Source organism: Phasianus colchicus, chromosome 3, assembly GCF_987193195.1.
Source record: "Phasianus colchicus chromosome 3, bPhaCol1.hap1.1, whole genome shotgun sequence".
In the NCBI taxonomy this organism is placed as follows: domain Eukaryota; kingdom Metazoa; phylum Chordata; class Aves; order Galliformes; family Phasianidae; genus Phasianus; species Phasianus colchicus.
Window position 1 is genome coordinate 3,806,203 of NC_143438.1, and position 13,814 is coordinate 3,820,016.

Sequence of the window (13,814 nt, forward strand, 5' to 3'; positions counted from 1 at the left end):
TTTATCAGAGATACCCTCCTAGAAAACTACTTGGATATTTCCAACATGTGGGAGCGGAGCCCTGCGGCTTCCCCGTGTCGGATCGGAGCCAGCCCAGACGGCTCTGGCGTGAGGACGCGGGGAGGGCACGGCGCGGCGCTGACTCTCGTTACGGCAACGGATCGTGTGCTTTTCCATCCGTGGGCTGAACGCAGCCCTGCCCAGAGCCAAGACTGTGCAGCTTTGCTTTCCCTTTGCTGAAGGAACCGGGGTCTAGGTTTGGAGATTGCTGAAAAAGCGGTTCAGTAGAAAGGGTGAAAACTAGAATTGTCCTTGCTAGCCGTGTCCATCACCTTCATCACATCTTTTTTTTTTTTTGTGACCCAAGACGACAACTCTTCCTTCACTCAGGGTGGCCCAGGCAGGCAGGACCAAAGCTTGGATGCTCACGCAGTACACATGATAAAAGCCTCTGGTCGCTTGTTAGTCGTTAAAAGACACAGGCTTTCATAATGACAGCATTTATTTTTACAAAAGCTGAAGTGGCGAAATCGCAGTAAATGGCCTTGCCGTTCTTTTCAAACACACAAGGACCAGTGAGAAGGAGTGCATCTTTGAACACAGCCGATGCACCGATTTCACATTCAGTATCAAATGGAGAGAGACCATGCTGAGTGGATGGTCGGAGAAGCAGGCTCCCATTGTGCACAGCCGAGACCTCACCGTGACACACACAGCTCTCAGTAGAAATCAAACTGATAATCCAGTAATAAAAGTTGATAAACCTTTGAGAGTTGCGAAGCTGAGGAGATTGAAACTGCAATCGGTAACGAAAAAAGGCCCTGATGAGAAGCTATTCTCTGGGCAGTTTTCCAGAATTGCTCCTTGGATGCGCTAGAATCCTCCCCCTTCAGTGTCATCGTTAATGTCTTAATTCCTGAAGGAAAACCATGTCACATGTTTGTTTTGTACACAGAGCACGTCTGCACTTTCATGGGCTAAAAGGAAGCTTTCATCTCTAAATGTAGCTTATCCTTATGAAGGCACAGCAGAAATTCATATTCACACAGGAATTAAAATACAGGCCTGTAGGCATCTACATTGCACACACCTGTAACCGCAAGGTATACGACTGAACGCTCACGCATTATGCCGTGGACACAAGTGGTCTTCAGATGTGGGACAAACCTAATGGCTTCAAAACGCTTTTTACTCACTCACTTGGCCATCCAACGTCCGGCAGAACTACATCAAGTGTGACTTCTGGTTGATGTGCAGATTTTTCATTTTAGCCCACAAAACAGGACTGAACCGCACTAGAAAAGTACTACGCATAGTGTAAACTGTAATTCAACCACCAAGCAGGTGCCTCGGTTGAGAAAGGATGGAGATGCTCCACAAAACAGAAGCGCGTTTGTTAAATAAATTTTGGTAGTCTTCTGCTTTGAGAGTGCAACAAACAGAATCATAGAAAATCAGACCAGAATATTCCTAAGATAGGTAGCAAATCTTCTGCTGCCATTTTTGTCAGTGAGGGCCATGACTGTCAGTACGGGCTGCAGTTTCACGCCTCAAGTTGCATACGTGGCTATCTGAGGGGCCTTTGTCTTATTGGAGAATATGATAGATTTGCGTGGGCTGTTGCAGGCAGGAATGGGCTCAAAACTGCCTGGGCAAGGGGAAAGCTCTGGTGTGAAGGGCTGTGTTGCCAGCTGGCCTTAGCGTGTTGCCTTTAGCACTCTCTCCCACTGGTTCAGCCTGTAGGCATGGATGTGCAAAAGACTGACATGTAATGCTACATTTCAGAGTTCGGATGCAGCGGGTTAAAATAGTGAGAGCAAGCAGTGCCGCTTGGCTTGCATCTCTTTCGGCAGACCTTCTTGGTCTGCAGGCATTTTTTCCGGCCAAAGTGCAACAACACGCAGCGTTAGTCTCTGTGGTGGCTGAGGGCTTTCCCTTCCTGCACTCCATTTCTCCCTCTGTATTATGTCTTTCTTTCTGAAACGGAAACCATGATGGTTTCCATGAAGGAAAACCTTGCTGCCAGGCTCCTGCGGACTCAACTAAAGAGCCCTTCTGTAACAGCTGGGAAAATCAGCAACCACTGGGCTAAACGCAGTCTGGCAGCTGGCAGTTCTAGACGAGCCATCAGGATCATCCCCAGATTAGCTCTTGGGGTAGCTTTTGGGAGGCTAATGGAGGCTCTGGGCGGGGATGCCTTTTGGGAGCGGGCCATGCGGCCTGTCCCGATCTGCTGTGGGGCTGATTGACCTGGCACTGAGCCAGGCAGGGGCTGAGACTTTGGCCTGGGCAGATACAGGCTGTGAGGGCGAGGTGCTCAGGGGTCCATATTCTGGGAGGAGAAGGAGAGACTCCGGTTGGAGAATGGTGGGCCGCCAGACACCAGACGGCACCTCAGACCCTTCCGCCTGCAGCTGCCTGAGCCGCACTGTGAACCTTTATCCCCAGCGCCTGTTGGCTGGAAGGGGTGTCTGCGCAGAGGTCTCCAGCTCTGTAGCTGTGACATGGTGCTTACGGGAGCCCACACCACGTTGAGAAGAATAGCTGCGCTCCGTGGCAAATGGGCTCTCGGGGCTCAAACAACCGTGAGAGGGAGGGAAGGAGTAGGAGGCGAGTCCCGCCTGGTGGAAAGCCAGCTGTCGACTGAGATAATAGGATGTGCTGGACCAAAGCTTAGCGAGCTCGGCAAAACAAAAGGAAAGACGCGTCATGCTTCCAGGCGGCCACCTCTAAACACTTCAGCACACCAAACTCCTGCCAGAGCAACGCCGCATTTCTGAGACGAGCAATTCAGGTCCACTGGCGGCTTCTGCTCGCAGATCCCTGGGAAGGCAGGGGCCAGGTTGGGAACAGGTCCCCTGCCCAAGCGCTCCTCGGGCCCCTGGGCTGCTAAGGCAGCTGCCTTCTCGCAGCTTTGTATCATACGTACATCTCACTTAGTCCAGCTGCTGCAGAACCAGAGATGTTTGTCCCTGCTCACAAAGCCCAACAGCGTACGATTTTAGAAATGAGAGCGCAAGAGCTCTGAAACTCTGGTGTCTCATTCCAGTCTCAGCCAAGGTCTTTTAGAAAACTCACTCCAAAGGACCCTCTCACCCATTTCACCTTTGCACGTACCCAACTTACCACCACAACCCAAGCACCACAGACTTGAACTCAATATTCCTTCTCTCCTACGTGGGAATAAGCAAAGCAAAGACAAAATCTGCCTCGCTCTTCAGCTGTGACGCTCCTGCCCCCTCCCTCACCTAGTCTCTTCCACGCGTGGCCCCATTTGGCCCCACAGCCACTTTGATGCAGGATGACTTTCAAGCATGGGCTGCTCTGGGCTCCAGAGAGGCTCGTGGCATCGGGTCCTATCCGTGCTCACAGCCACGGCCTCAGAGCTCTCAGGGCGCTGTGTGCAGCACCGTGACTCACAGGCTGGCTTCCTTCATCCGCAGCACAGGTGGCTCACCTCCACCACCCCACTTCCCTAGGCCTCGGATGGAATTGGTGCACGCTTACCATTTAGGGAAAGCAGTGCTGTCCCAGAAGACTCTGGCCAGCCGGGGCTGGGGCTGGACTGTGTGCTTTTTGATCCGTGGGCTGAACGCAGCCCTGCCCAGAGCCAAGACTGCAGCGTCTGATGCACGGACTCAGGGGTGAACAATCCTAATCTTGTTTATTACAAGTGCTCACATCACTTGTATACCTTCACAAGTTTTCTGTTCCTGGCTTTCCCATCCGCCCCTACAACTTTCCCATCCACCCTTACACGTCAGCAGCGCATTCTACAAACGCTCTTCAACCTTGCATGCAGGCGCTTAGCCAGTCACAGCCGTCAGGCGTTCTTTCTTCTTCTCGAGCTGTCCTTGGTTCCCGTGCTGTTTATCTTACTCCACAGATGCTGCTCTGAACAGTTTTCCTTGTTCTCCCACAGGAGACTGTGGGAAAGCAGCCTTGCTTTCCCTTTGCTGAAGGAATTGGGGACTAGGTTTCAAGATTGCTGAAAAAGCGGCTTAGTAGAAAGGATAAAAATGAAAATTATCCTTGTTAGACGTGTCCCTCAACTTCATTGTATATTTTGTCTGTGGCCCAAGACAATTCCTCTTCCTTTCTGGCCAGGGCATTCTTATCTTACATTCTTATCTTGCGCGGTCCTAAGTTGATGACCAACTATTTTGCCCTGCCACATTTTCAAGTCAACATGAGTGCCAAGCAAGGCACCAAGCTAGTAGAGGGGATGGAGAAATGGGTAAGCAGATTTACCAACCAATTGGTTTTCTGCCAATTCTGTGTACGTGGCCCCTCTCTATCAATGCCACTGCTGTTGCCTGAGGTTCTGATCTCAGCAACTAGCAGAAGAGTGAACTGAACGTGTGATATCCATTCTGTTCTTTCCGCTCTTGCGGATGTGTACATTGTCCTTGCTGTTTCTTGCAGAAATCATCCTTTGTTGAAATTAAATAACGACATCATAACCCCACATTTTGGAACTGCAACAGTTCAAGCCATCCACATGAAGGCAGAAGAAGCAATAGCAAACATGCTGTCTGTTCTCAAGTGTCACCCCGTTCCAAGTGAAGTGTTTCCCCAGTGATGCGCACCAGACGACAGTGCTACATCTCTGACCTATGAGAAGGCACGATTTCATGCAGAACCACAATTGGTTTTGAAAAGGAAAAACAAGCAGCCCTGTTCCTGCACAGCTCTTTTTGTCACTATACTGCAAAGCTGTCGACTCGCTCAGCTTACTCTGTACTGGCATTTACAAAATCAAAACAACGAAGTGGAACAGACAAAACCGTTCTGTTTGAATACTTTGATGTCTTCATCATGTCACTGAATTATCTCTGTAGGGTTCCATTAATGAGTGCTGGACCCTCTTCAAGCACCTCCTCTTTTTGAAGAGCGGGGGGACTGGCAAGTGCAGTATGTCAAAAGTCATGGAAGTGGGGCACGGGATTAGTTTGGCTCGATCTTCTAGAGCTGGGGTGGAAAATCAGTGTCTAGCAAATGGAAGTAAGGTCAGGTGACAGGAGTGAACTACAGATACGCTGTTCACCTCTGTAGGAAGAATATTAACGTGGCCAAAGCTCACCTGGAGTTGAAGGTGGCCCGTACTGTGGGAGACAGATATCAAAAAGTGCGTTTTAAAATACGTCAGTAGCAAGAGGAAGACCAGATTTTTCTCTGAGTTACTGGAAAACACACGCAAGACGGGAAGAAGCAGCCCAAACAGGATTGACAGGATGTTGTCTCAGACTGACTTCCAGCTGTTAAGCTGTTAAGCCTGGGTTCAGAAAGCCCCACTGGATGAGCATGTCACATTTGAGACAGACATTCCCTGCTTCAGCCATGGATCTGCCAGCAACGTCAAGGGGCAGGATGTGGAAGGGGCCACCCTCAACCCAGCCAAAGAAGTTGGGGGCAAAGCTGTCAGCGCGCAGATTACACAGGCACACTCGCAACACTAGAGAAGGCTCCCACTCTGAGATGGAGCTCGGAGCACTGGGCTTTCCTCCTCATCTTCTCACGCAAGGTTTCTGCCTTGGACTTCACCACCCTCGCAGCACACTGCGAGGCCCGGGAACTCTGGGGAGGGGAGCACCAGGCCTAACAAGGCCACCTCTGTAAAGTGTGCGTTTCACAGTGACCAAGGAAAGACCCACGGTGTTTGGGTAATGGGGTTGGGGTTTTATTGGGTATAGGGAAAGGGTAATAAGGAAAGTGGCGACGCGCGTTTGACAGTGTCACCATTAGCGTCGCCAGTAGTGAAAGATGGTCCTCGTTGAGCTGTTGGGTGACACTTAGTGGATGTCTAACTCGGCAGTCTCACAGCTGCTGGATCTGTCGTGGTCCTGGTCAACATGCATGACCACTACTCTCCGGACCTAAGGAGTTCAGTGTAAAGCTCAGTAGTTTTGTGAATGCAAAGACATGCAGCGCAACACTGCAAGTCTCTCTGCAGTACAAGAGAGTGGTTCTGCTAAACTAGGTCTAGAGAGAGCAGGCTCACGGTCCCTGTAATGTAATTGCAGCCCTTGTGGCCAGTCCCGATCTGGGGTAGCCTGCTGTGGGGCTGACTGACCAGGCACTGAGTCAGGCAGTGGCTGAGACTTCGGCCTGGGCAGATACAGGCTGTGAGAGCGAGGTGCTCAGGGCTCTGTATTCTGGGAGGAGGAGGAGGGACTCCGGTTGGAGAAGGGAGGGCCGCCAGACACCAGACGGCACCTCAGACCCTTCCACCTGCAGCTGCCTGAGCCGCACTGTGAACCTTCATCCCCAGCGCCCATTGGCTGGAAGGAGTTTCTGTGCGGAGGTCTCCAGCTCCACAGCCAGCTGCTCTCCATCCCACAGGCCCAGGAGGGTCTTCCCATGGCTTGCTACGGCTAGCTATGACACACTGCTTCCGAGAGCCCACTTACCACTCGACGTGATGCCTTGTCTGGCCTTGGCCCGGCAGGGGGTGCAGGTCTGTACTCAGCTCCGGGCAGATGATTGATGCCGGGTGCGTGTATCGATGGCCGACTCCACCACAGCACTGCAAGCTCACTGTAGGCACGCAGTAGGAGGGGGTGTGAGCACAGGGAGGCAGTGCGGGAGAGCAAACTGTCTGTCTGGGGAGCTTTACCTCTGGAGCTGGTCCTGCAGATCCTTCTCTGCATCTCTCTGTCCCTGCTGCTCACGGGACACCTGCTCCACAATGAGCTTCACCACCTCTCGCAGGGCCTGATCTATCCTTGGAGGAAGCGTCCTGCAACAGCAAGGATAAAATCTGTCTCACTCTTCAGCCGGGACACCCCTGCCTCTTTCTTCACCCAGTCTATTCCACACACGACCCCACTTGGCCCCACAGTCACTTCGATGCAGGACGACTTCCATGTGTGGGCTGCTTTGGGCTCCAGAGAGGCTCGTGGCATCGGGCCCTAACCATGATTATATCCACGGCCTCAGAGCTCTCAGGGCGCTGTGTGTGGCACCATGACTCAAAAGCTGGCTTCCCTGATCCACAGCACAGGTGACTCACCACCCCTCCTCCCCCAACTGCCCCTGGCCTCGGATGGAGTTGGTGCACGCTTACCGTTTAGGCAAAGCAGCGCTGTCCCAGAAGACTCTGGGCGGCTCTTCCTCGCCCTCTTCCCGCTTCCCCATCATCCTCTCCATCAGGCTGAGGCTGGAGCTGGAATCCTCTGTCTCACTCTCAGACAGAGAGATGAAATACTCTTCCTCAGGGACTAAGGATTCCTGTATAGGAAGAGACACTCAGCCATCAGAGGTGCTGCTTCCCAGCATGCAGCTCCCCGCAAGACCATTCCAGTGGGGATTGCAGTGGGCCAGGAAAGCAAGCAGGAGAGGGACCTCAGCACGCTCTTGAGGCCATGTCTCAGCGTGACCAGGGCTTTGTTACAGCTCCCTGTTGGGTCCTCTTGCTCACAAAAGGCAGCAGTCCCCCATCCAGCTGTGCTGCACCAACACTGTTGCTCTGGACAGGGTGCTAGAGGTACCATGCAGTCTCAGCTCCCCTGGATGGGAAAGTGCTGCTGCTTTCTTGCAGGGATGCAAAGTACCTGGGCTGCGGGCATCTGCACTTCTTCTGGCTCGGCCTCCGTCTCCTTCACTTGCAACTTTTGCTGCTTGCCTTTTTCTGCTTTCTTCCCTTGCAACTTTTGCTGCTTCTTTTTCTCTTTCTGCATCATTTTGTTCTTTTTTTCCTCCTCAGCCAAGAACTTCTGGACCTCTTTTGGAAATTTCTTCTCCTCCTCCTGCTTCACCTGCTTCCCCTTCGTCACCTGCTTCCCCTTCGTCACCTGCTTCACCTTCGTCACCTGCTTCACCTTCTTCACCTCCTTCACCTTCTTCACCTCCTTCACCTTTTTCACCTCCTTCACCTTCTTCACCTTCACCTCCTTCCTCACCTTCTCCTCCCTCTCCTTCTTCACCTTCTTCCCCTTCTCCTCTTTCTCCTTCCTCACATTTTTCCCTTTCTCCTTCTCCTTCCTCACGTTCTTCCCCTTCTCCTCCTTTCTCTTCTTGGTCTCTACAGACTTTCTCTCGAGGGCGGCCTAAATGCAACAATACGCAACGTTAGTCTCCGTGGAGGCGGAGGGCTTTCCCTTCCTGCACTCCATTTCATCCTCTGTCTTCTGCCTTTCTGGTTTGCTGCCAGGCTCCTGCGGACCCGACTGAAGAGCCCTTCTGTAACAGCCAGGAAAATAAACAACCGCTGGGCTAAACGCAGTCTGGCAGCTGGCAGTTCTAGACAAGCAGTCAGGAACATCCCCAAATTAGCTCTTGGGGTGCCTTTCGGGAGGCTAACGGAAGTGAACAGCATATTCTCAAATGCCCTCGCAACTGATCTCTCTTCAAGCGAGGTGTCACATGAACACGCAGTAAAGAACGCTGAGAGAATCAGTGATGCTCTTCTACAGTTCAACAAGACAAATGCGCTGCAGCAGTCTGTCACGTACCCTTCTCCTCTTCTCCATCGCTTCGGCAAAGAAGTCTATCATCCTGGGACCAGGCTGGACCAGAGGAGTGACTTTCTCTTGCTCTGTTTTTTCTGGCAAGGATCTCCTCGTGATGGCTGGTAGCAGCCTGTAAAGACACGGTGGGGGAGGGTTGACAGGAGGGCAGGAGGTGCTGGGTTTGCACTGCGTGCTTGAAAGTGCTTTAGCAGCTTCCGCAGCAAAAGAAGTCTGCAAGAGCCCCCAAATGACTGATCTGGTCTCCACCACTTCCCTCGAGACCTGGGAACAGCCTGCAGCACTGATAGCAGCCCAGAAACACGCTCACTACTATTCAAACGCTCCTAGGAAAGGAACACCCTCATCTCTGCTCGGGATGGTTCTTGTCACTTTAGGCACCAGGCTCGGCAAACAGAAAGCTCCGGTTCACTTCCATCTGAAGGGAAGCAAGAAAGCCTCTACACTCTTGCAAGGAGCGTTTGCCATTAGTTACGCAGCTAAGAAGTGACGCTACGGGACCTTTGTCATGCAGAGCTGCTTGAGTTCATACAGCCTCTGGATCCGGGAGAAACTTCACTCCCACAGAGGCAAGAGCATGGCATCGCCCGCGTTTCTTTTGCCAGGACTCTCACCTGGTGCGAGGCTCTTTCTCCTCGGCTGTCTGGTCTCTGCCCGGCATTCCAGTCAGTGCCGGTAACCTCATTGGAGAAAGCGCTGCCCGATGAAGGAGGCGCGTCTCGCAAAGGTCCCCTAGAAAGAGGAAAGGAGAAAACTTCAGAAAAGTTGCGTTTCTGACACGGTTTTGGCCCGACTCTTCATGGCTGTGGGGCAACGCTGTTCCCTGGGGAATGCTATTTGATGCCTGGTCTGTGTGTTGAAATGGGAGAGGCCCTGGCAGTTGCGGGTGGTCTCAAAGAGCCACCCCGGGGAGGGGACTCGTTTAGCACAAGAGGGGCTCTTGCATCTCTTGATGAGTGTCCCACGCACACAGCTTTGCTACTGGGGCATGCTCACACCGGAGGAATTGCTTCTGTCTCATCTGAGAATTGTAATGGAAGCAAGCGAAGGGATTTCCAGGGCTGGCAGGACAGGCTGCCGAGTGGAGGCCACTGGCACATCCATCTGATGGGATGACCCCAGCGGCCACTTGCGATGGAGGGCTGCCCTGAGAACTTTCCCATAATGGTACAAAGAGTCACCGGAAGCGTCTCATGCTCTTCCAGGCACTCTGCGGTAATGTCATCTCTAACCGTCTCCTGACGGCAACCCACGGGTCCCTCACCTTTCCTGCCTCTGTCACCAGCTCTTGCCCAGCCTTGCTCACGTCTGGTCTTTAGGTGGTATTTCAGGTCCACCTTTGCTGTTTCGGGCTTCTCAAGTACGATCTCGTGCTTGAACCTGAAAGAGGAAGAAGCAGGCTGAAGGAAGGGCAACACTTCCCCTTGCAGCTTGACCCAATAGCGGAGCGACAGACGCATAGGCAAATAGACGCTGTAAGGCCACTTTTCCCAGAGCAGCTTATTCTGGAGAACCGGACCAGGATCTCCAGTGTCTGGAGGGGCAGGTGAGGCCCGTCAGTACGTGCCAACGTTTTTCTGTCCTTGCTATGAGAGCGGATGTGCTCCTCTCCCCGCGAGAAAGACTGGCTTAAATGTCCCCCCAGTTTTGACAGTGGCACAGATGGGAAACATGATTTTGCTGTGCCATGCTCCTCCACATGCAATCCAACTGAGCTAGAGCGAGCAGGGAGTTCCCTGCAAACCAGGCCTCTAAACACTGAAAAGTACCGTGGCGAGTACCATCTCACTCAGGCGCAGGTGGCAGCAGCAAGCATACTTACATTGGAAAGACAGTAACGTGTCCGGAAGTCATTTGGGAAGCTGCGCACTCACTGCGTGAGATGACCGACTTGCTCATTTCTGGCATCTGCAATCGGAACAGAAACAGACGATGGGAGGTGGGGACACTGGGAATGGCTGGCAGCTCCAGTCTCTCTTAGCCCAACACAACGAGAGCCACCAAAGGGAAGGGTCCGGGCCCCAGCAAGCCTTGCTCTGCCTGAGTCTCTGCTCCATGCTCTGAGTCGGGGCTGAGCAGTGACGCGCACCGTTTGTCTCCTGACTGAAAGCAAGGCCTTTTGAGGGCGCGTATCCTGGTACAGAGCCAGGCCACCTCACGTAAAGTAAGAGTTCTACAGAGCCTGCTTTCTTGCACACCACCAGGAGTCCAGGTGGCTGAAGAAGCATGGCAGGCCAGGAGAAAGGAGTCCCCTCGTCCCAGGAAGGCGTTTCAGAAGAATCAGACGTACTGCTGGGGAAACGCAAGACCTACCCCAAGAAGAGCCTGCAACAGCTCGGGAGTGCCATTGAGCTTCCCCAGGAAGTCCTCATAGAATTTCATCTGGACACGCCTTCCTTCAATCAGCAGCATGCCAACATCCCACCAAATGAAGGCAACGTTCTGCCTCTTCCCTATGCAGGCGCTGAACTGGCAGACAGTCCTTTGCACGCAAAACCGCGCCGCGCCTTCAGAGATGCCGTTTTCTGAGGCTATCTCATCATAAGGAAGTTGATGATACTCGTCGTGTCCTGGAGAAACGAGAGGAGAGGAACATGAGCACCTGGAGAGCCACTGAGCAGGCCATGCTCAAAAGTCAGCAGCTTCCAGGCCCTCAGGCAATGCACTGCCGTTGAGATTTTGAGGTGGAACCATTGGTACGTATCCGAGGAGACGCTGAGACACGGAGCCAATGAGACTGGAACGAAACCTGCTGCTGAAGCAGGTGAAGGAGTGCGCTGTTACCCTCTGTTGCCACTTGCAATGGCAGTCTGGCACACTTTCCCCACTAGAGCGCCAGGGCAACCACCTCTGTCAGACTCCATTCTTCCTACCTGCAGCGTCTACGTAGTCATACTGGAGGTCGTGGTCCTGCGCAAGAGCCTTTGCCAGATGAAAGACGGGTCTCTCAACAAGAACCAGATTCTTCTGCTGGCTGGGTGCGCACTCTCTGACGACGGTGAAAGTCCCCAGTCCAGGAATGCACACAGCCTGAAAGAGAAGAAAGGGCGGATCAGAAGAAGTTTTGCAGGGAATGACAGAAGACTATTTTCCTCTCGCCCCTCCTCCCCGTGAACAGCCAGAGAGCGCAGTCTTCCGGCTCCTAAAGACACAAGCGGGGCTCCCAAACTTGCAGTCACCCCCACAGGGTCCATTCGACTCTGCCAGCAGAGGACTCAGGAAGGCCCAGAGAATGTCCAGCCCTCTTTCCATCATTAGGCGTGGACCCCCTGGCATTTCAGAACTGACAGTGGAGCTGGCCATCTCGCATTGCAGTGCCCCTCTGGGGCGTGGTTCCTGCTTCCACGGACAGGAAGAATAGCTGCGCTCCGTGGCAAATGGACCCTCGGGGCTCAAACAACCGTGAGAGGGAGGGAAGGAGAAGGAGGCGAGTCCCACCTGGTAGAGAGCCAGCTGTCGACTCAGATAATAGGACGTGCTGAACCAGAACTTAGCGAGTTCTGCAAAACAAAAGGAAAGACGCGTCATGCTCTCAGGCGGCCACCTCGAAGCACTTCGGCACACCGAGCTCCCGCCAGAGCAACGCCGCATTTCTGAGACGAGCAATTCAGTTCCAGTGGCGGCTTCTGCTCGCAGATCCCTGGGAAGGCAGGGGCCAGGCCGGGAACGGCACCCAGGAGTCACGCCCGCCCAAGCGCTCCTCGGGCCCCTGGGCTGCTAAGGCGGCTGCCTTCTCGCAGCAGCCCGCCCCGCTCGGCCGTCCCCGCCTTCCTCCCTCGGGAGCAGGGCTTCCACGCCTGTTCTCAGAGATGTCCCCGGGCCCGACAACGTGCGTGCCGTCGGGCCCGAAGGCCTTACCAGACTGTCTGATCTTCTCCGCAGTGGGAGTCGAGCGAGGGCTCGAGCAGAGGGACGTTGCCATCTTGCTTCCCCCCTCGCCGCAGGTCAACAAGCGCAGCGGGCGGGCGGCCGTCCGGCAAAACAGCCCTCCTGCTCAGCCCTTCAGCCCTGCCCTGCTTCTGCTTCTCTCTGCCCGCTCCTCCTCGCGGCACAGCAGCTCCTCCAGAGCACGGCGGCGGCGAGATCGGCTCCTCGGCGAGCGCCCGGAGCCTCGTCGGCCTCTCTGGGAGATGTGGGCAGGGCGCGTGGGGTCGGCGAGCTTCGAGGGGGCGGCCGCCGCCGTGACGCGGGGCCGCGCCATTGTGAGCTCGGGCCGCGTCACAGAGGGGCCGCGCACGCCCTGCCGCGGGGCCCGGCGGAGCGGGCTCCGGGCAGGGCCGCCTCTCGGCCGCGGGTCTGCGGCAGATGGGCTCTCGCCTGCGACAGCGGCGAGGTGCCGGCGCGGGCTGCCCGGAGAGGCCGCGGACGCCCCGTCCGTCCCCGGAGGCGCTCGAGGCCGGCTGGGACGGGGCCCCGGGCGGCCCGGTCCGGGACGAAACGGGGCGGCCGCGGCCCCGCCCGTGGCGGGGGGTCGGAGATTCGCGATCCTCGAGGTCCCTCCCGAGCCGGGCCGGGCTGGAGCTGCCGAGGGCTCCTGGCCGGCCTCCTGCGACTCCTCGCGCCTTTGCCCGGGCCTCGGACGCGGCGGGCTTCGGGGAGCGGGCGGGCCCCGCTGCTGGCCCGTGTGTGGGAACGGAATGCTGTTTCTGCGTCTGGTAGTAAAAAGAGCGGTTGGTTTGAAGAAGTGGAACATCATGCGTCTGCGTGCTATATGGTAGAAGGAGTGAAGTACTGCATACGTTAGCGGCATGATGTAGAAACGTTATTACTGAGTTCTTTGATTAATTCTTTCTTGCAAGACTGGAATAGCTGTTACGTGTTCCAAACAATGCGAGTATAGCGTTAGGGATTAAAAAACATCTTGCAGAGTTGTTCTGTCAGGGTAAGAAACTCCCAGCAACAGAAAAACGGATTTAGCAGACGTCAGAGAAGTCAGGGCCTCTACACGAGGCTGGACCGTCTCACTCCGTGAGAAGGCTGCAGTGTGAAGGCAGGCACAGGATACTGCCCTGTCTTTCTCCCGAGCTTCTCTTTGTGGAAAGAAGGACAAGCAGATATCTGCAAAATAATGATCAGGTGTGGAATAAGTTAATCAATTAACTACAGCTTTACGCTTACGCAGCAAAAATTTATGTTTGTCCAGTGGTTCCATGTTTAGTGAAGCGTCAAGAAGATTGTGAACCTGAAGTACTCAGCCAGTGAGGAACTAGGGGAGAAGGAGATCAGCGTCGGGGAAAAGGGAATAAAAGATGTCACTCTGTCTTCTGGGCGCTCTCCGGCTTGCAGGAAGCCCGCCATTGCAATTGCGAATAAATTCTGCTTTATCAGAGATACCGTCCTAGAAAA

The 13,814-nt window shown here is 54.3% G+C and overlaps 1 protein-coding gene across 2 annotated transcripts; it reads right to left on the minus strand.

Moving 5' to 3' along the window:
• Positions 1-5,628: 5,628 nt before the first annotated feature.
• LOC149918373 (uncharacterized) lies at positions 5,629-12,412 on the minus strand. Of its 2 annotated transcripts, XM_090136839.1 has the most exons (13): positions 12,327-12,412; positions 11,907-11,968; positions 11,342-11,498; positions 10,782-11,038; positions 10,291-10,376; positions 9,733-9,848; positions 9,083-9,200; positions 8,454-8,580; positions 7,554-8,048; positions 7,067-7,230; positions 6,617-6,739; positions 6,411-6,537; positions 5,629-5,876 (listed from the first exon to the last, which is right to left on the minus strand). In XM_090136839.1, exons 1-13 carry the CDS (start codon positions 12,388-12,390, stop codon positions 5,793-5,795), a joined length of 1,980 nt encoding a protein of 659 aa, XP_089992965.1. In that variant the 5' UTR covers positions 12,391-12,412; the 3' UTR covers positions 5,629-5,792. The 2 variants fall into 2 exon arrangements, with proteins under 2 accessions (XP_089992965.1, XP_089992964.1); XM_090136838.1 differs by lacking the exon at positions 12,327-12,412 and having other exon boundaries at positions 11,907-12,280.
• Positions 12,413-13,814: the final 1,402 nt, after the last annotated feature.

Bases quoted from the DNA above. Each gene is read 5' to 3' on its own strand.
- LOC149918373 (XM_090136838.1), bottom strand. From the start codon at position 12,059: ATGCGGCGTTGCTCTGGCGGGAGCTCGGTGTGCCGAAGTGCTTCGAGG. The intron at 9,849-10,290 runs GTAAGTATGCTT...TTCCTCTTTCAG, and splicing joins CACGTTACTGTCTTTCCAAT to GTTCAAGCACGAGATCGTAC. The intron at 7,231-7,553 runs GTACTTTGCATC...CTTCCTATACAG, and splicing joins TGCAGATGCCCGCAGCCCAG to GAATCCTTAGTCCCTGAGGA.